This window comes from Pan paniscus, chromosome 1 (genome assembly GCF_029289425.2).
Source record: "Pan paniscus chromosome 1, NHGRI_mPanPan1-v2.0_pri, whole genome shotgun sequence".
Taxonomy (NCBI): Eukaryota; Metazoa; Chordata; class Mammalia; order Primates; family Hominidae; genus Pan; species Pan paniscus.
In genome coordinates this window covers 5,528,466-5,550,326 of record NC_073249.2, presented here as the reverse complement: position 1 = coordinate 5,550,326, position 21,861 = coordinate 5,528,466, and the positions used below count along the sequence as shown (strand labels likewise).

The window sequence follows — 21,861 nt, the reverse complement described above, 5'->3', positions numbered from 1 at the left end:
TTGGAATATCACCTGAAGGACCCACCTGATGCTGTTTTACAGTTACCTATTTTTTTTAAAATAAGTGAAAGTAATACACTTTAAGAAACAATGAAATGTACAATATATAAAATAGATAAAGAAGTAACATAGTCATGTACTATCACAATCAAGTATTATGTATCTAACTGCATGTGCTGTTTCTATACAACCGGCAGCACAGGTTTGCTTACACCAGCATCACCAAAACATGTGAGTAATGCACTGCAGTATGACTTACAACATTTACATCACTAGGCAATATGAATTTTTCAGCTACATTATAATCTTATGGTATTGTCATATACATGGCCCACTGTTGACAGAAACTTATTATATAGCACGTGACACATAACAAATAGGAGAAAGATGTGTGACCTGGGGTACACAAACATTTCTTGGACAGTACACAAAAAAAGTGAAAACCATAAAAGGCAAGAATTGATAAATAAGACATCAAAATTAAAAACGTCTGTTCCTCAAAAGACATCACTGAGAAAATGAAAAGGCAAGCTACAGTCTGGAAGAAACCATTTGTAATACAAATATTTGGCAAACTATTTGTAACCAGAACATCCAAAGAACTCCTATAATTCAGTAAGAAGATGAACAACCGAATAATAGGTGAAATATTTGAATAGACAGGTCACAAAAGTATATGCAATGGCAAAAAGTCTGAGTGAAGACATTTCCTATCATTAGTCATAAGAGAAACGCAACTTAAAACCACAGTAACATACTCCCACACACTCGTTAGAATGACTAAAATGAAAACCACTGACCACAGCAAGCACTGGTGAGGGTGCAGAACACCTAAAATTCTCATTACATTAATGCTGAGACTGTAAAATGACACAACAGTTTTAAATTTTTGTAAAATGTAAGCATATGCTTACCATAAATCCAACAATCATACTCTTCAGTATTAATTAAAGAGAAAAGAAACAGGCCTATCAGCTTTATTCATATTAGGCAATGACTGGAATTAATCCGCATGTACGTCACCAGTGGGAGAGATTAACAAATGGTGGTATAGCTGTGCAAAGGATAATGACTTCACAATAAAAGAAATAAATGACTGAGAAATGCAACAAAGTTAACAATCTCAAAAACATTACGCAGAATGAAAGAAGTAGATACAAGACAGTATATATTGTATGAGTTCATTTCTGTGACATTTTTAAAAAGATGAATCAAATTTAGTGTCTGAAAGCAGACCAATGGTTACCTAGGGCCACGTGTGGATGTACTATGGGTACAGGGAAGACTGACTGCAAAGAGGCATGGCAGAACTTTTTGAGGCAATGAGAATGTTTTATATTTTTATTGTGATGGGGGCTACATGCATATATATGTTTGTCAGAAGTCATCTAATCATGTACTTAAAATGAGTTCATTTCATTATATGTAAATTATACTTAAGTTGACTAAAAAATGAAAACAACCTAAACGTTCAATGATTTGGGAAGGTTTTAATAAGTTAAAGTATATCTACATAATTAGTAGGCAACAAGTAACATATTTTAAAATGATAAAATTGAAAATATGTGTACAGTATAAACAGTGGAAAATATATTAACACGGTATTAGCAATTATTTCTAGATGGTAAGATTTAGAGTGGTTTTTATCTTCTGTTTCATACCTCAAAAAATACTTGTAATTATTTAATATCCATTCCCCAGAATACTATGCATTTTTGTTTTGTTTTGTTTTGTTTTGGTGACAGGGTCTCACTCTGTTGCCAAGGCTGAAGTGCAGTGGCATGATGGCTCACTGCAGCCTCAACCTCTTGGGCTCACTCAATCTTCCCACTTCAGTCTCTCGAGTAGCTGGGAGCACAGGCACTGGCTACCACACCTGGCTAATTTTTAACTATTTTGGTAGATACAGGGTCTCCCTATGTTGCTCAGGCTGGTCTTGAACTCTTGGGTTCAAGTGATCCTCCTGCCTTGGCCTCCCAAAGTGCTGGGCATGAGCCACTGGGCCTGGCCTATGCCCTTCTTAAATGCAGAGACCATCTGTCTTGCTCATGTAGTATACTAAGCACATAGTACAGTGCCTGCCTTGAAGATAGCAGCATTCAATAAGAACTTTTTTGACAGAATTAAAATAATTTTTTTGGCTTTTTGAAGTTCTCTGTAATGAACGTACATTATCACTTTTGCAATAGAAAAAAATTATTCAAAGGTTTCAAACAAATGTACTAATAATTAATGTACTGATTTATGCTTATTATACATTTAATGCTCTTTTTTTCTTGGCAAAGGCATAGGAAAATGAGAAAATTATGACAGTACACTGTATCTTTGCATCTTCAGCACCATGCCTAGTATATGACACATATTATATTCTTCATAAATATGTATTGCAAAAAATAAAATTAAATTCAGAAATACCTCTCAAAAAATTATAAGAAAAATCATCCTTAAGGTTTTTGAGGTAAAATATTTTCATTGGAAGTATTAAAAATCATATATAATAGTTGAATAATCTTATCTTTGTTCAAAAAGGAAAGTGAATTATTTGCTGCTAAAATAGGGAGCTTATCTTTATCAAGTTAAGTTCCTTTATAAAGGCAAAGACTACATAGTTTTTTTTTTATTGTTAAGCTTAGCCATGCTATAGGAATACAGTAATGTAAAATGCATTAACTCAAACTACTAAATATACAAGCATATTTCATCATTCTATTAGGAAGAAATTTTCTCCATAACTCTCTCTCATAATAGCCTAACAGGAACTGCACTACAGTGTAGCTGTACTCCCACGGTTTAGTAAGTGAACAGGTATTCAGCCCATCCTTGCAAAAAGATGACTGCATCTACAGCCGTGCCCTAAAGTCTCATGCTCAACAGGCTTCTCTCATCAGAGCACAGGAAGTTCCTTCCCACATACCCTTCAAATGTCAACCTAACACTACTTCCTCAAAGAGATAACTAAATTTATAGTAGGTTCTCCATTATTCTCTCTCATACTACAGCACTCTGTTGCCATTATATTTATTGGGTTTATTTTGTTTTATTATTTTATAATATGCATCTCCTTCTAGAAATCATGACTGTTTTATTCATCCTAGCGAACGCAGTAAGCATTTAATACATACTTTTGATTGAATGAGCTAATCTTATTTGGGGAACATACCTGTTCTTGAAGATTTAGTCCAAATGCACCTTTCCTCCTAAAATCTCCTGTATAGGAGAATATTTGTGGGGATGTTATTTTTATCGTGGTGATGATTTCATGGGTCAAAAGTTATCAGATTGTACACTTTAAATATGTACAAATTATTAATAATTTGTTATTAACTCAGCAAAACTGTTTTAAAGAAAGGGAAACATCTTAAGACAAAATGCAGATTTTCTCACACAAATAAAAGCTAACAAAAGTTACGGCTATCAGACCTGCACTACAAAAACAAATGCTAAAGGAAGTTTTTGTGCAAAAGGAAAATGTAATAGATGAAAATGTATACCAACACAAAGGAAAAGAGAGCACTTAAAATGACTACTTTATGAATATAAAACACTTTTTCTATTAAAAATTATTTTAAAGATAATTGCTTAAAGCAAAAACAGTGTATTGTAAAGGTTAAAAAATACATGGAAGTAAAATGTCTGAGAACAACTGGACAAAAGACAGAAGGCAGGGAAACAGATGTATGCCTTTTAAGGTTCAGATAGAAGGTAAGAAAATAGACGTATGCTGTTATAAGGTTCTTACAGTACAAGTAAAGTGACACAGCATATTGTTTGAAAGTCTACTGTGATGAGAAAAGATACATATTCTAAACCCTAAAGCTACCTCCATAAGAACAAAGAAGCAGAGCTAATCAAACTAAGATTATTTAAACTCATCAAATTACTAATAGAAATTCTTCAACTTTTAATAAAGAGCATCTACGAAAAATCTACAGCTAACAACATGGTTAATGGTGACAGTATGAATGCTTCTGCCCTAAAATTAGGTATAAAGCAAGGATATTTGCTCTTATCCTGCTCTTTACCACTGTTCTAAACATCCTGGATAGTTTAATAAGGCAAGGAAATGTACACATATTAGAAAATAGCAGTAAAACTGTCTTTGTTCTCACCTGACATGATCATCTACATAGAGAAATCCAATATATTTACAATAAAAGACTATTAAAACTAATATTAGTATGGCTAATAAGTAAACATCAACTGTATGTCTATATATTAGCAAGAATCAACTACAAATTGAAATTTTTAATAATGACTGATAAACCATTTATAACTTAAAAACATAAAATAATTATAAAGTATCCCTAAGGATAAATTTTTAAAACTTTCAAGACCTGTACACTAAAAACTACATAATATTGTTGAAAGAAATTGAAGACTTAAATAATGGGAAAACATATACCATATTTATGAATCAGAAGACAACACTGTGAAACTGTCAATTCTCCCCAAATTGATCAACAGATTTAACACAATCACAATTAAAATCCAGTAGGCTTTTATGTAGAATTCAACAAGCTTACTCTATAATTTATGTGGAAATGCAAAGGAAATTGGATAGCAAAACCAATTTTTAAAAAGAATATCAAAATTGAAAGATTCAAGCTGCCTGATTTTAACACTTATTCTAAAGTAAGTGTGTGGCATAGTGAAGACAGTGTGGTATAGGTTTCAGGATAGATATAGACCAATACAACAGAATGCAGAGTCCAGAAATCGACCCACACATATATGACTGATTTTTGACAAGGGTACCAAATCATTCAATGGGAGAAAGACAGTCTTTTCAACAAATATGCTGGAACAGTTAGATATCACTTTGCAAGAAACAAATGAAACATGACCCTTATGTAGCAGTATACATTAAAATTAACTTGAAATGGCTCATAGACCTAAATGCAAGAGCTAAAACTATTAACACTTCTAGAAGAAAGCATAAAAGAAAATCTCCCCGACCTGCCACCACCCAACAGGTCTAGCTTTGACTTTAGAAAAAAATCTTAACAAACTTCAGTTAGAAAAAGATGTTTTAAAAACAAAATGTATAAATCATAAGAGAAAATAATCAATGAATTGTGTTTCCTCTAATTTAGAAGTCTGCCCTTCATACTGGTTGGAAAGCCTATCAGTGGTTTTCAGGGTGAGAGTGAGGGGAGAGAATTGACTTTAAAGAGACATGCGAGGCTCTGTTGTGAAAGAAACATTCTAGATCATGATTGTGGTGATGGGAAACTGCTTTATACAGCTGTCAAAACTCACTAAATTGTACAGTCAAAATTGATTAATTTTACTGAATGCAAACTATGCATTAAAATGCTGATTACAATAGATTACAACAAAAGTATATTTTGGAACAATTCCCCATTATGAAATGAAAAGACAAACTATAAAATGGGAGAAAATATTTATAAAATATATATATGATAAAGCCCTTACATGAAATAAATAAATCTGACAACTCAATATTAAGACAACAACCTAATTTTTAAAACAGACAAAAGATTTTAAGATACTTCAAAAAAGATGATGTATAAATGGCAAATCAGAATAAGAAAAGAAGTTCAATATCATTAGTTATTTGAGAAATTCAAATTGAAGCTATAAAATACCACTATACATCCACCAGAATGAGTAAAATTTAAAAAGACTACCATGCCAAGTGTGGTGATGTTGTCAAGTAACATCCTGGGAATGCAAAATGGTATGGCTGATTTTGAAAAGAGTCTGCAGTTTTTAATGAAATTGATCATAACAAATGACACAGAAATTGCATTTCTATGTATTTACCCAAGAAGATTAAAAATATATATTCACACACAGATTTGTACTGGAATATTCACGAGCTTTTATTCTAATAGGCCCAAAATGTAAAGAACCCAAACGTCTATCCAGGGGCAACTATATAAACATATGACTGTACATCACACAACGGAGCAAAGCCATAAAAAGAAAAAAACTACTGATATATGGAACAGTATCTATAAATTTTAAAAGTATTATGCTAAGTGAAAAATGGAGAACACAAAAGCCTGTAAGTATGTTTTCAGATTATAGTTTTTCATATTTAAATACTGTTTTGTGTCACTGCCCTCTTTTTCCTCCTCAGGGTTTCCAATTATACATATGTTGCTTCTTCTGTTTTCCCTCCCTTGAAATACCCACTCTGTGGTAAGCCAGCCTTTGTGTAAGAAGTTTGACTACCTTGAAATGGCCATGCTCTGCCATAACCACATGGAAAGGAATCATGTAAATACCCAGATGCCTGGCAGGCCCCTGCAGTTCCAGCCACTTGATCTGAGATTTTAGATTTGTAAGCAAGCATGTTACATGTTGAGGCTTGTAATAACATCTCCTAATAACTAAATTCAATGCATTCAATTACATTTAATGCAGTGAGATACTGGTTTAACCATTCATTTTTTAAAAATGTCTTTGAATTATGAAATTATATACTAAAAATGCTTCCCGACTTTACATTGCCTTTAGATGCTAATGTAAACATCGTAATGCATCCTTCTTCACTTGGGAATTTTGAAAAAGCATTGGGTGAAAGACAAAATTCTGATATAACCTACATAATATATTAATAACTAAAATAGTTAGCAAAGAAATTAGCTTGTCAGACACCTGACAATAAAGATGTTTATATACCTGAAAACTTTGTAAAATTTTAAAAATCATCACTATGAATATGAAATGATAATTAAATTAATTTAAAAATCACCCAGATCACACCTCCGTAAATTAGTAAGGAGAACTAGAATACTGACTACTGGTGCTTTTGTCTTATGTGAATTTAAAATGAGATAATTTTGGTTCACTGATAACAAAATGCCAGCCAAATGAGAAATCTGAATAAGCATGAGAATCTCAAGAATGGCAAGAACCTGAAAGCCGTATTGCAAAAAAATCAAATACATGTTATCAAATAAATTAATATAGAGTTTACAATGAACTAAGTATGGACAAAAATAGTAGTACATAACTGAAACTGTTAGCTTCATTACAACCTACATAAAGAAAATAGAGGAATGTGAAGAATTTATCAGATGAATAGCATTTCTACACAATGATTTTCCTTTACTCCCCTAATGAATCTTTAACTTCAGGAAATTTCAGACTTGAGAGAGATTTGCAGAGGTCCAACAAATAAGCCTGAAATAAATGAAGCTATGAGTAAGATTTTGGAAACAAGTCCTAAGTAGAGACTTCCTAAACCAAAGAAAACAAAAACACCTCCTTAGTCAATTTTGTCTACTTTATTCTCCCAGTATATTTTTCTGCTTCTCATGTAAATTTAGTAACATTTAAGGAATAAAAAGAGAGCTGCCTGGATATATTAGCAGTGTGATTGGTCATATTATTAGAGAGATTTTACAATCAGTTCTACAAATGCCCCACTGAAATTGCACTGAACTCACTCTTACAACCTTGTTCTACTGGGCTCCAAACCAACCCTTTTACATTCTATACTACAGCCAAGGTGCATACCTTGTACCAAACCAGAAAAGGAAGAATCCCTGGTAGTCTCCATAGGAACTATTAGATGGCAAATCCAATGGACAATTCTCAGTTATCATCATACAGGATTTAATATACTCTGTTGTACCTAATCTCTCCTTAACTTCTAAGGCTTCTCTTGTCTGGCTCCTCCTGCCCAGGATCCTCCCTAGGCTTCTCTCTGCCTCTACACCTGTGCACTAGTCTCACTGCATCTACAGCTGTGTCTACAGCATGTCTTACTCTGGCATTTCCAGGCACCATCCTTGGCCACTGATGTTCTAACTGTACATACTTTCCTCACATTGGATATTTCCTCACTTTCTGGGTTTTAACACTGCTCATGATGCCTATTTGTATCTCTGATTTAACTCTCCCCACTCCTTGGCTGCCACACTAGGTGCCTCAAATATAGCATGATCTGCTTAAGAACTCATTCTTCTTCCTGTGTTTTCTATTTTTATAAATACTCCAGTATCCACAATTCCCCAAGCAGCAAACAGGAAATCATATGATACTTCTCTGCATATTTATTCATTAAATCCTGGTGATTCTAATAACTAAATATTACTAGAATTTGCTTCCTTCTAACACTGCTTCAATTAATAATCTTTTTTTTTTTTTTTTTTTTTGAGATGGAGTTTTGCTCTTGTTGCCCAGGCTGGAGCACAATGGTGCAATCTAGGCTCACTGCAATCTCCACCTCCCAGGTTCAAGCAATTCTCCTGCCTCAGCCTCCCAAGTAGCTGGGATTACAGGCATGCGCCACCAGGCCTGGCTAATTTTGTATTTTTAGTAGAGACGGGGTTTCTCCATGCTGATCAGGCTGGTCTCAAACTCCTGGCCTCAGGTGATCCACCCACCTCAGCCTCCCATAGTGCTGAGATTCCAAGCATGAGCCACCACATCCGACAACCTTATCATTTTTATAATTGAATTACTGAAAACCTTCTAACTGCAGCAACCTCCCAAGTATTTTCCTTGCTTCCACTTTTGTCCTCTCTACTTCAAGCTCTATACTGCCAAATATTCTTTCTAAACATTTCCCCAAAGAAATTCTTCCATGATGCTCCACTGCCTTCATCTAAATGACTTGAGAGTGAAGATCTGTCTTAATGTGATTCTGACTACCTGTGCAGACTCTCTGGCTTTCCTCTGCAGAACTCTATGCATTATCCACACTGTGCTATATTCGGGGGGTGGAGGAACCTGTCTGCTCCTGTGTACTCTACACATGCCATTTTACCTGTGTAGGAATGCTCTCCTTCCCAACCTTAGTGATATAATGTATAGTTGTCCTTACGTCTTAGCCTAGCAACCACTTTTTAAGAAGAGTTTCCTACTCTGGCACCCTTTGCTTTCCTTTCCTCTGCTCCTCAGGTTCATTAAAGTGCTCATTCTCTCCATGCACAGTAACCAGTATTATCAGAGCAACCATGTCACTGCAGTGTATACAAGTATTTTCTCATCTATCTCCCCAGTTAGTCACTCATCAAAGGAAAAATAGTCTGTTTTCCTTATTTATGAATCTTCTGAGGTCTAGCCCACAGAAGTTGCTCATTATTTAATAGATGAATGATAATGTACTAGATTATAAAGTTAATCCATAAGGTATCAAAAATAATCAAATCACTCCCAAACATTCCTTAGAACGGTATTACACTGGAGACCAACATACTGTCATCTCTCGACATAGTTAAACCCAGGACAGTTTTCTATCTTTGGTACAAGAATATAGTCTTTTTTCTTTTATTTTCTTTAGAGACAGGGTCTCACTCTGTTGCCCACGCTGGAGTGCAGTAGCACAACCATGGCTCACTATAACCCTGAGTTCCTGGGCTCAAGTGAACTTCCCACCTCAGCTTTCCTGATTAATTTACTAGGACTACAGGTACACATCACCATACATGGCTAACTTTTTTTTTTTTTGACATGGGATCTCACTATGTTGGCCAGGCTGGTCTCAAACTCCTGGCCTCAAGCAATCCTCCTATCTCAGCTGCCCAAAGCACCAGAATTACAGGCATGAGCCACCAGGCCTGGCCAGAATATAGTTTCTTTAAATGAACACCTGCAGTTACAATGCACTCAATGACATTTTATGTAAGTTTTGTATTTTAAAACACCAGAGTTTATATTCCATGAAGCTCTATGCATGGAAAGTAGGAAGTAACAAGGAGTAAAGAATAGCAAATTTATATCTCTCATCCTAAGGTCACTCTGTAAATGCACTCATTGAGAAAAAGAGCAGAATAATCACATCATTTAAATCAACTTGTCTATCTCAGCTATATCTTATTGAGCCCACTTCTTTGAATTCATATAAATTACATGCAACTATGATGAAATTCCATTGTACCAATACGACCGTAAGAAGTTAGTGCTGATTTTTCACAGCCAACATTTCTTTCACAATTCACTTCCGTCAAAAATTTTTAGTGCTCCAAATACAGTCATGCATTACTTAACAACTGGGATATGGCCTGAGAAACTTGCTGGTAGGCAATGATATGGTTTGGCTGTGTCCCCACCCAAATCTCATCTTGAACTGTAGTTCCCATAATCCCAATGTGTTGTGGGAGGGATCCACTGGAAGGTAATTGAATCACAGGGCTGGTTACCTCCATGCTGTTCTGCTGATAGTGAGTTCTGATGAAATCTGATGGTTTTATAAGGGGCTTTTCCTCCTTTGCTTAGCACTTCTCTCTCCTGCTCCTACGTGAAGAAGGACGTGTTTGCTTCCCCTTTCACCATGATTGTAGGTTTCCTAAGGTCTCCCCAGCCCTGCAGAACTGAGTCAATTAAACCTCTTTCCTTTATAAATTACCCAGTCTCAGGCAGTTCACAGCAGCATGAGAACAGAGAATGGACTAATACAGTACATTGGTACCACAGAGAGTGTGGTGCTGCTGTAAAGATACCCAAAAATGTAAAAACGGCTTTTCAACCAGGTAACAGGCAAGGCTGGAACAGTATGGAGGGCTCAAAAGAAGACAGAAAAATGTGAGAAAGTTTGGAACTTCCTAGAGATTTGTTGAATAGCTTTGACCAAAATGCTGACAGTGATATGGACAATAAAGTCCAGGCTGAGGTGGCCTCAGATGAAGACGAGGAACTTACTGGTAAGTGGAGTAAAGGTGACTCTTGCTATGCTTTACCAAAGAGAATGGTGGCATTTTGCCCCTGCCCTAGAGATCTAAGGAACTTTGAACTTGAAGGAGATGATTTGGGGGTATCTGGTGGAAGAAATTTCTAAGTGGCAAAGCATTGAAGAGAACGCAGAGAAGAAAAGTTTGCAAAATTTGCAGCCTGACAATACAATAGAAAAGAAAAACCCATTTTGGGGGGAGAAATTCAAGCCCACTGCAAAAGTTGGCATAAGTAACAAGGAGCCAGATGTTAATCACCAAGACAAAGGAGAAAATGTCTTCAGGGCATTTCAGAGACCTTTGCAGCAGCCCCTCCCATCATAGGCCCAGAGGCCTAGGAGGGAAAAACAGTTTTGTGGGCCAGGGCCAGGGCCCAAAAGCAGGGGCCCCCCCACCGCTCTGTGCAGCCTTGGGACATGGTGCCCTGCATCCCAACTGCTTCAGTCCCAGCTGTGGCTAAAAGGGACCAATGTACAGCTCAGGCCATTGCTTCAGAGGGTGCAAGCCCCAAGCATTGGCAGCTTCCATGTGGTGTTGGTCCTGCTGGTGTGCAGAAGACAAGAATTAAGGTTTGGGAACCTCCACCTAGATTTCAGAGGATGTGTGGAAACACTTGGATGACCAGTCTGCTGCAGGGGCAGAGTCCTCATGGAGAACCTCTACTAGGGCACTGCAGAAGGGAAATGTGGTGTTGTAGCCCCCACACAGAGTCCCCACTGGGGCACTGCCTAGTGGAGCTGTGAGAAGAGGGTCACTGTCCTCCAGACCCCAGAACGGTAATCTACTGACAGCTTGCACCGTGCACCTGGAAAAGCCACAGACACTCAACACCAGCCCATGAAAGTAGCTGGGAGGAGGGATGTACCCTACAAAGCCACAGGGGTGGTGCTGCTCAAGGCCATAGGAGCCCACCTCTTGCATCAGCATGATCTGGATGTGAGACACGGAGTTAAAGGAGATCATTTTGGAACTTTAAGGTTTAATGACTGCACTATTGGACTTTAGACTTGCATGGGGCCTACAGCTCCTTTGTTTTGGCCAATTTCTCCCATTTGGAATGGGTGTATTTACCCAATGCCTGCACCCCCATTGTATCTAGGAAGTAACTAACTTGCTTTTGACTTTACAGGCTCATAGTCAGAAGAGACTTGCCTTGTCTCAGATGAGACTTTGAACTTGGACTTTTGGGATATTGCTGAAATGAATTAAGACTTTAAGGGACTGTTGGAAAGGCATGATTGTGTTTTGAAATGCGAGGATATGAGATTTGGGAGGGGCCAGGAGCAGAATGATATAGTTTGTGTCCCCACCCAAATCTCATCTTGAATTGTAGCTCCCAAAATCCCCATGTCATGGGAGGGCCCTGGTGGGTAATTTAATTATGGGGGTGGTTACCACTATGTGATTCTTGTGATTGTCAGTGAGTTCTCACAAGATGGTTTTATAAGAAGCTCTTCCCCCTTTGCTCAGCACTTCTTCCTGTCACCATGTGAAGAAGGATATGTTTGCTTCCCCTTCCACCATGATTGTAAGTTTCCTGAGGACTCCCCAGACCTGCGGAACTGTGAGTCAATTAAATCTCTTTCCTTTATAAATTACCCCATCTGGGGCAGTTCTTTTCAGCAGTGTGAGAACTAATACAGGCAATTTCATCATTGTGTGAACATCACAGAGTGACTTACACAAACCTAGACAACGTAGCCTACTACACACCTGGGCTATATGGTATAGCTTATTGCTCCTAGGCTACAAACCTGTGCATGTTAGTCTTATCGGACTACCATTGTGCTATCCATCATTGACTTCAACATTGCTACGTGGCATGTGACTTATATTGACAAACACATAAAAATCACAAGCATAATCAAGAGCATGCTAAACCCCTAACTCAAATTATAATTCAAGGTAAACTTTCTAGAGCATAGACTAAGAAGAAGATGCTATTGTTAATTAAAAATCAGTGAACAATAAGCATAAATTGAGTAAAAATTGGGCCAGTTATTTCAACGAGGCCACTAAAGCAGCTCATCTTAGGGCAAAAACTTGATATAAAAAGATTTGAGTGTGCTGCCATTTTGGTATTATGAACTTACCAGAGCTTGCTTACAAAAGGCCAGTATTCTCACGCTGAAGTCCTTAGATGCCATACAGATCCTACCCCACTGGCTGCGTCTTGGTATATGTGTGGATTGTGCTAGTGTGAATTGTTTACTTGTGTTTATTGTTTCCCTTACTTTAAACCTATTTCAAAAATATAACTACTATGTTTAATACTTTTTCTACAGTAATTAAGTTTTTTGCTTTTTTTTTTTTTTTTTTTTTTTTGAGACAGAGTCTTGCTCTGTCACCTAGGCTGGAGTGCAGTGGTGTGATCTTGGCTCACTGCACCCTCCGCCTCCTGGGTTCGAGCAATTCTCCTGCCTTAGCCTCCCAAGGAGCTGGGATTACAAGCACCCACCACCATGCCCGGCTAATTTTTTGTATTTTTAGTAGAGATGGGGTTTCATCACGTTGGCCAGGCTGGTCTCGAACTCCTGACCTCGTGATCTGCCCGCCTCAGCCTCCCAAAGTGCTGGGATTACAGGTGTGAGCCACGACGCCTGGTCGTTTTCTGCATTTTTATAAGGCATCCCTGGGCAGCATAAATGGCAAGGTGAACCCAAAGCAAAACCAAAATTAAACAAGTTGCCACAAGGATAAACACATCAAGCATAGATTTCCTCCCCAGTCATGATAAATCAAGAATTGAAATAATCCTACTATACTCCAAGAACTAAATAACTATTTTAAAATACATCTGATAATCTAAAAAAAAAAATTGTGAGGTTAAATATATAAAATTCTATTTCCTACTAAAGTTATTAAATATAAATAACTTTTCATTTTCTGTGTGTGTGTGTGTCTGTGTGTGTGTGTGTGTGTGTACCAACACTGTAATTACCTACGCACGTTAAAATCATACACCACATACAGGGAGGCCGAGATGGGCAGATCACTTGAGGTCAGGAGTTCAAGACTAGCCTGGCCAACATGGCCAAACCCCGTTTCTACTAAAAATACAAAAATTAGCCAAGTGTGGTGGCGCATACCTATAATCCTAGCTACTCAGGAGACTGAGGCATGAGGACTGCTTGAGCCCAGGAGGCAGAAGTTGCAGTGAGCCGAGATTGCACCACTGTACTCCAGACAGGGTGATGGAGTGAGACCCTAGAGAATCAGTTCACTTGCTTCAAAATATTAAATAATACTTATCTATAGCCCAATCCAAAACAGAAATTCTGAAGAAAAACAAAGATATGCTGAACAAGAAAAATAATGTAGGAGTATTAATGCTAACGAAAATCATCTGGCTAATCTGAAAATCTGCTTTTAGTGTAAATTTTTTTTCAATAATCATCAATTAATTAATCTCTAAGTACTCTGGGTTTAGAAAAGAAGTGCAGATGCCAGGTAGCGCCCTCTAGGAAGCTTTCCCTCATCCCACCAAAGTCCCACAATCTATCTATCTGTTATGATAGAAGTGATAATTATTTCACACTTAGTATTATTTTTGTACCCTTTCTCCAGTAGACTATAAACTCTTTGAGGGCAAGATCTATGTTTAATTCAGATTTCTATGCCCTAGATATCTACCAGAGTGCCTTCCACAAAGACTTAATACATATGTAGTTTCGAAATAAAAAGATATCCTCTCCTAAATTTACACTTTCAGCTTTTTTAACAAAATAAACTGTATACTACATCAATTTCTGTTTTTCTTCCTACTCCTCAGTAGTTCCTATTTTACCACTTTTAGCTAACTTCTCTTATCCCTAATCCCTGAGGGAATGTTCATCCATTTGTTCACTTATTCATTCAAATAATCCAATGAATATTTGTGAAGCACCAACTATGTGCAAGTAGTGAATAAGATGCTAGGGTTATACCGTGAACAAGCCTCTTAGAAAGCTAACACTTTGATGGGAAAGATAGACAAGTAAATAGGTAATTGTAAAACAATGTGAAAATTGTTACTAAAGACATGAATACATAATACCGTTTTAAAAAGAGAGACATTTAATAGTGTTTTTCCAAGTTTTGTCTGCGGACTGTTTTATCTGTCTTACTGTTTCCCTTGGTCATCCATTCATCCAACCATTTATTTGTCTGTCTACTTTCAACTATTAGATAATACATGTATGTGGCACAAAACTCAAAAGATACTGAAAAATACATAAATGAAAAGTCTTCCTCCTATCTTATCCCCGGCCACTCAGTTTATTTTCCCAAAGACAAGCACTAATATCCAGTGCATAATTTCAGAGATACTCGATCAATAGACAAACATATATACACATGTTTACGGTTTAATTTTATTTTAACACAACAGAAGTATGCTTTATACTCTGTCTGCACCTAGTTTTTTTAACTTCTATTAATGCCCGTATTGGGCTGTCTCATTCTTTCAGATGGATATAGAGATTCCACTGCATGAATGTAACTTTATTTAAGCAGACTCCTTACGAATGCTCATTTAAAGTACTACAATGCTGCAATGAGTATACTTATCTATATATCATTCTGTGGTGCATCTGTACGTCTGTAGGATAAATTCTTAGAAATGAAATTGCTGAGTCCAAGTACAAGCGCATTTTAAATTTTGATAGATACCGATGTAAGAGGTTTCATCAATTTCATTTCCACCTCCATAACTTAAATTATAATCTTTATGGGAATGGCTGCCAAAACTGCATCCACAGTTTTGACTCTTTATCCACTCTCCATCATAGTTCCACACATATATTACTTTAAAAGCTTAGGAAAAACTGTTTCAAAACCAAATTTATAAGGTTAACATGTTCTTCATAATTGCACTGTATCTGCTAAGGCTCCCAAATTCCAACCAAAAATCACTTTTCATTGTACCTTTTTGTTTCTACCAAGATCTAATTAATTGGTCATTAACATGTAACAATATGGCCAGGTGTGATGGCTCACGTCTGTAATTCCAGCCCTGTGAAAGGCTGATGTGGGTGCATCACTTGAGGCCAACAGTTCAAGACCAGCCTAGGCAACATGGCAAAACCCTATCTCTACAAAAAAATACAGAAATTAGCCAGGCATGGTGATGCATGCCTGTAGTCCCAGTTACACAGGAGGCTGTGATGGGAGGATAGCTTAAGCTTAGGAGGTGGAAGTTGCAGTGAGCAGAGATGGCACCACTACAATCCAGCCTGAATGACAGAGCCAGACCCCATCTCAAAAAAAAAAGATGTACCAATCCTACAGTTCCACAACATCCATTTTCTTCGTATTTTCTCAGACATCTTACTACAAGGGCCCAGTTCTGTATTCCTGGGTTATTATTATTTAATTATCTTGTCCTATCACCCACCAGTGATTCTGCCCATCCCATCCTCTCTGCCTGAAACAACTTCTTACATCAATTCCCTGGGTGAAATCTCATTAAGCCTACTCTAAGTGCTGGATCATCCATAAAGCATTTTCTTTTATGACTTTATTAGAAGTTAGGTCTTTCACTATGCATTCTAATTTGTAATACACTAAGGGAAGTTATATACTCCTTCACAGCAAGGATAATATCTTAACACATTTTCATAAACCCATACCGCCTAGGCACTCAAAATGTGTTTACCAAATTAATGAATTAAGTTTTGGGTTTTCATTTTTTTTTTTTTTTATTTGAGACCAGGTAATGCTCTGTCACCCAGGCTGAAGTGCAGTGGCATGACCATGGCTCACTGCAGCCTTGACCTCCCAGGCTCAAGTGATCCTCCCGCCTCAGCTCCTCAGTAGCTGGGAGTACAGGAGCTGGGTGTGTGCCACCATGTCCAGGTAATTTTTTTATTTTTTGTAGAGACAGGCTTCCACTATGTTGCCCAGGCTGGTCTCAAACTCCTGAGCTCAAGTGATCCACCCGCCTCAGTCTCCCCAACTGCTAGGATTACAAGTCTGAGCAACCATGCAAGCCCTGAATGAATGAAGTTTTGCAACAAACGAATTCCTGCAAATCAGATAATTCTACAGGAAAAAAATTCCATAAAGGATATTTAATTATTTATTTTGGAAAATAAGAATATTTTAAGTTCATGAGACACAAACAAGACCCTATTTAATAATTAAATTTATTTCAGAAAGCCCACAATAAAAATATTTCCAGTTAGCTTTTCCAGTAAATTTACTTTTCCCTCACATTGACTGTGATCAAAACCAAGCAAGAGAAAGGAGAAGGAATAAAGGAATGAGTGAAATGTGCTAATAAAAATATTAAATTTATCTCCAAAATATTGTCAGTCTCTTAAATATAGTCATGGTAGGCCCGGCGTGGTGGCTCACACCTGTAATCCCAGCACTTTGGGAGGCTAAGGCAGATGGATCACAAGGTCAGGAGATCGAGACCATCCTGGCCAACATGGTGAAACCCCATCTCTACTAAAAATACAAAAATTAGCCGGGTGTGGCGGTGCGCGCCTGTAGTCTCAACTACTCGGGGGGCTGAGGCAGGAGAATCGCTTGAACCCGGGAGGCGGAGGTGGTAGTAAGCTTAGATTGTGCTGCTGCACTCCAGCCTGACGACAGAGCGAAACTCCATCTCAAAAAAAAAAAAAAATTTATATATATATATACACACACACACACACATATATATACCCACCCATATATATACATATACATATATACATACATATATCTACACATATACACATATATATACACCCACATATATACATACACACACACACACATATATATATATATATAGTCATAGTACTCTACTATAAAGCAGAGAAAACTCAGCCATAATGTGCCCATGGACTATTGTTCCACTGAGTTTAGAATGGGTAAAATAACTTTTGACCATGTTCACAGCCTACTTGAAAAGAAACTTTGTGAAACAATAAATCTTGTATTTCTGGTTTTCAAAATTTAATAACATGATTTCAAAAATCATACTTCTGTTAAAACTTTTTACATTTAAAAACACAGGAAAAAGAAGAATATGATTATGCTTTCCAACATATAAATGTAGTTATATAAAAACAATCATTACATCTCATCACAAATAATTTCGCTCCCATCTGTTCAATAGTATTAAGAGCTACACAAATTCCTATCAAGAAATGGAGAACTGCTATATTGTAACTTGTATTTTAAGTCATGTTTTTAAAATAATGAAAATACTACCATGCAAATACTGGATTTACTTCTTGACTCACCTCGCCCCCATTAACATATTCCATCACAAAACACAAACGGTCTTTTGTCTGGAAGGAATATTTCAAGGACTTGAAATAAAAAAAAGAAAAAATGTTACATTATAATCCTGTATTCTTATAATTATAATAGTACTAAAAATAGAACACACAGAAATAGTAAGCATGAAAGATGAAAAGAATTGTTATTGTTTAAGAGTTTATTTACTACTTAAAAGTGCTTAAGAGTTTATGAGAAACATAAAACAAATGTTTAGTTCACAATAGGTATTATTACAAGAAAAACTAAAATTAAAATTTCAAGTAAAAGTAAACTTAATTGCAACAAGCACTTCTCAATCTAATTTGCCATTGATTTGAAGCTGCATTAGTACTCAAGGTTCTCATCCATGCAACCTCACAGCGTGGCCAACAAATTACACTAGTTGAAGTTCCTTAGGAATGTAGCTACGGTTGTTACACTCAGGTTTCTAATACAATGACAACATCACTTTTTGCATATTGAGTGCACAACAGAACCCAACCCAACAGAGTTGGTTTATATAATTTTGTAGGTTATATATAGGTTATTAAAATATACCCAAATGCTATCTTATTACACTAGACAATAAACACACCAAAAAAGGTAGCAAAGTAAGTCTAGGTATCTACTGACAGCTCTGAAAATGTCTATTTCAGATATTCCAAACAGTGTAAAGGGTTCCACTTTGGAAAGTCTAGCTATTATTTTTCATCTCAATATAGTTCATCGGAACCAAGAAAATACAGAAACTTTACCAATTATCCCTATATTACAAGGAATCTAAGAACAGAACTAAAAAATCCAGTTTCTTTCAAGACAACTAAGTTGTAGGCATACCATATAATCAGTTTATACTTTGTCTAGTGAAAAAAACGTAGCATGGCTTATCCCACCTCTAATGTATTTAGCATTCCCATATTTCTTAAAGTACTCTATCCCTCAAAGAAGTCTCATTTCTATAAAATATATTCGATAAACATTTCTGCCTTCCATATTTGAAGAAATGCTTCTGATTATTAAAATATTTATCAGAAGCCAATAAAACAAACATAAAATCTTTACATTTAAGAAAATTTTAAAAATCAGCCATTTCCTCAATAGTCTCCTTAAAATGCCAGAGGTAATGTATTAATTCTATGGTCTGTTTTTGTTTTTAATGGCAAGAGATTCATGGGAGAAAAAAAATTCTCAAAAAAGTAATAAATGCATAATGGGAGGAATTATCAATGCATACACACGGTAAAAATCCATACATTCTAATAAGTTATAAGAAATTTGACTTACGGTCTTTCCACAAAGAAAATGAGATATCTAAATGAATAGTATTTTTCACAATTTAATTTCTAACATAAAATTCCTTAAACTTCAAATGTTACGATTATAACATCTGTCCTCTAGTCACTTACTGTTAAAAAGGGATGTCTAGTGTTCTTTAATACTCTGCTTTCAGTTAGAGTGTGTGCCACTTCATCCTACAAAAGAAAAAAGGCAAACCTTCAATATATGTTTTGAGCACTGATAATAATAATTTCACTATTTCTCTAAAATTGGAAGAGGTTAAGCCCAGAGATCGAAAAGGATTTTAAAACACAGTGGCATGCTTCCTTTACCACTCAGCATTCTCTCCACCAAAATACAAAAAAACTCAAATTAATGATTTAATTCAGATGACTGTATAAGTTCATATAAATTCACTCATACTTAATCAAAGTATATCAATGATGATATAAAAATCAGTCAGAAAATTATCAGGGACACAGAAAATTAAATATTGAGCTTTCCTCCTTGAAGGGAACAATTTATCAACTAATATTTCTGCATGAGGTAATTTAATATCTCCATGTTTGTAATACATTTTATTCAGGGGGATGAAAGGATATATTTCCCAATAAATATCAAAGAATTTAAAAGTCTCCTACTTTAAATAAATTAGTTATTAGAACACAGAATACACATGCAATATTTAGTTCTAAATTACACATTTTAGAAATAGAAAGGAACAGAGTATAAAAATATATACCTTTCTGCTTGTGGCTTTTTAATTTGCGTCTTAATTTTTAAAGCCAAGTTCTTGCTCTGTTGCCCAGGATAGAGTACAGTGGTACAATCACAGCTCACTGTAACCTTGAACTCCTGGACTCAAGCATTACTCCTGTCTCAGCCTCCTGAGTAGCTGGGATTACAGATGTGAGGCACCATGCCCAGCCTTATATGCTTCCTTATTTATTTTTTTAGAGATAGGGTCTTGCTATGTTGCCCAGGCTGAGCTCAAACTCCTGAGGATCAACGAATCCTCCCGCTTCAGACTCCCAAGTAGCAGAGACTACAGGTTGTTTTTTTTTCCTTTGGTTGGGGGCGTGGGTGTTACACATTTTTTTTTATTTCAATAGGTTTTTGGGGAGCAGGTGGTGTTACATGAATAAGTTCTTTAGTGGTGATTTCTGAGATTTTGGTGCACCCATCACCTGAGAAGCATATGCTGTACCCAATGTGTAGTCTTTTATGCCTCACCCTGCTTCCATCCTTTCCCCCAACTCCCCAAAGTCCACTGTATCCTTCTTTTGCTTTTTCGTCCTCATAGCTTAGCTCCAGAGACTACAGGTTTAATGTGCTTTTCTTAAAAAAAAAAAAAAAAAAGCTCACAACCCTCCTACTGTAGGTGATCATTTTAAAATGTAAGTATATTTCAAACCAAAAATAAGCTAAGAATGTTTTCCCCAACTTTGGGCATAAATCTCATATTGATATCAAAAGCAAACTAGTGTTTTCTTCAACATATGGAGAACTGGAGATAATGTTTCATATTTCAAAAGTAACACTATCTTAAAGAAGAAACGAAAGGAAGACAACTGCTGAAACTAACACAGCATCTCTGTTCTTCACTTCTGGCAAGATCTTAAATAAAGCCCTTGCTGAATCAATTTCTTAACACTGTCAGAAAATCAAAATTAGATAGAAGAAAGACATGAAAAGCAAAACACCAGGACACTGCATTATATTTGTTATCTTTATAAAAATATTTGACCTTAAACTCGAAAGATAATGATAACTAGATTAATCAAAGAAGCTAAGATCCCACAACCATTCAAAGAAGGTAAGATCAATTGTGTCTGAACAGAAAGTATAATTAACAACGAGTGAAGGAAAGCATAAACATGAAATCATCTCAGTCTTATTTGTTTTATAGGAGTCAGTTTTAAGTGCTCAATTTGAAAGCCAATGTCATATCGTACTATAGTTCCTAAGTTAATTAGAATAGCAAACATTGTAAAACAAAATAAATCAGAAGCAGAAATGACACCAGAACTTACTGATTTCCATATACACTGTGCCTAACATAATGGTAAGCATACAGCAGATACTTAATAAATGTCTATTGAACTGAATTGTGTATGATAGGAAAGAATTCCAAGACGTCAAGTGTGCAAGAGCTCATTCATCCATCCACCCACCCACCCACCGACTTCTTCAACACATATGAAACAAGTATCTTCTGGGTATTCGTCCACACATCAGAGACAGAACACTGAACAAATAGACAAAATTCTCTGCTCTCATGGAGCTTTAATTCTACTTACATGGTGATCAGTGTTAATGGGAAAAACCAGAGAAGGGGATACTACAGTTAATGAGCATCACAGAGGGAATATGAAATACATAATTAAGCATTATACAAGTGGCTATTTTGTGATATACTGAACCAAGTCCATTCACTTAAAAAAAAAACTGCTGATGTGTACTCACTAATTGCTAAGAACAGTGCTGGTATAAGGTAACTTAATAAAAAAAAAAGATCCCATTGCTCATAGAGTTCAAAGGCTAGTGGAAAACACAAACAAGTAAATTATCCAACTTAAATAATTACTCTTTCTGATAAGTGATATTAAGGAAAAAGTGGAGGTTATCCACTATTGTCAACGGGGCTGTAAGGGAAAACCAATGCTATTGGTAGAGTGTAAGTTGGGTATTGTGATGG

The 21,861-nt window shown here is 36.3% G+C and overlaps 1 protein-coding gene across 4 annotated transcripts in view; it reads right to left on the bottom strand.

Moving 5' to 3' along the window:
- AKT3 (AKT serine/threonine kinase 3) overlaps positions 1–21,861 on the bottom strand; it is a 352,958-nt gene that overhangs the window by 94,363 nt on the left and 236,734 nt on the right. For all 4 annotated transcript variants that reach the window (XM_055096538.2, XM_057299372.2, XM_055096511.2 and 1 more), the window contains 2 exons: positions 19,292–19,357; positions 17,867–17,935 (listed from right to left, as the gene is read on the bottom strand). In XM_055096538.2, the coding sequence (XP_054952513.1) occupies positions 17,867–17,935; positions 19,292–19,357 (135 nt within the window). The remainder of the gene's footprint in view (positions 1–17,866; positions 17,936–19,291; positions 19,358–21,861) is intronic.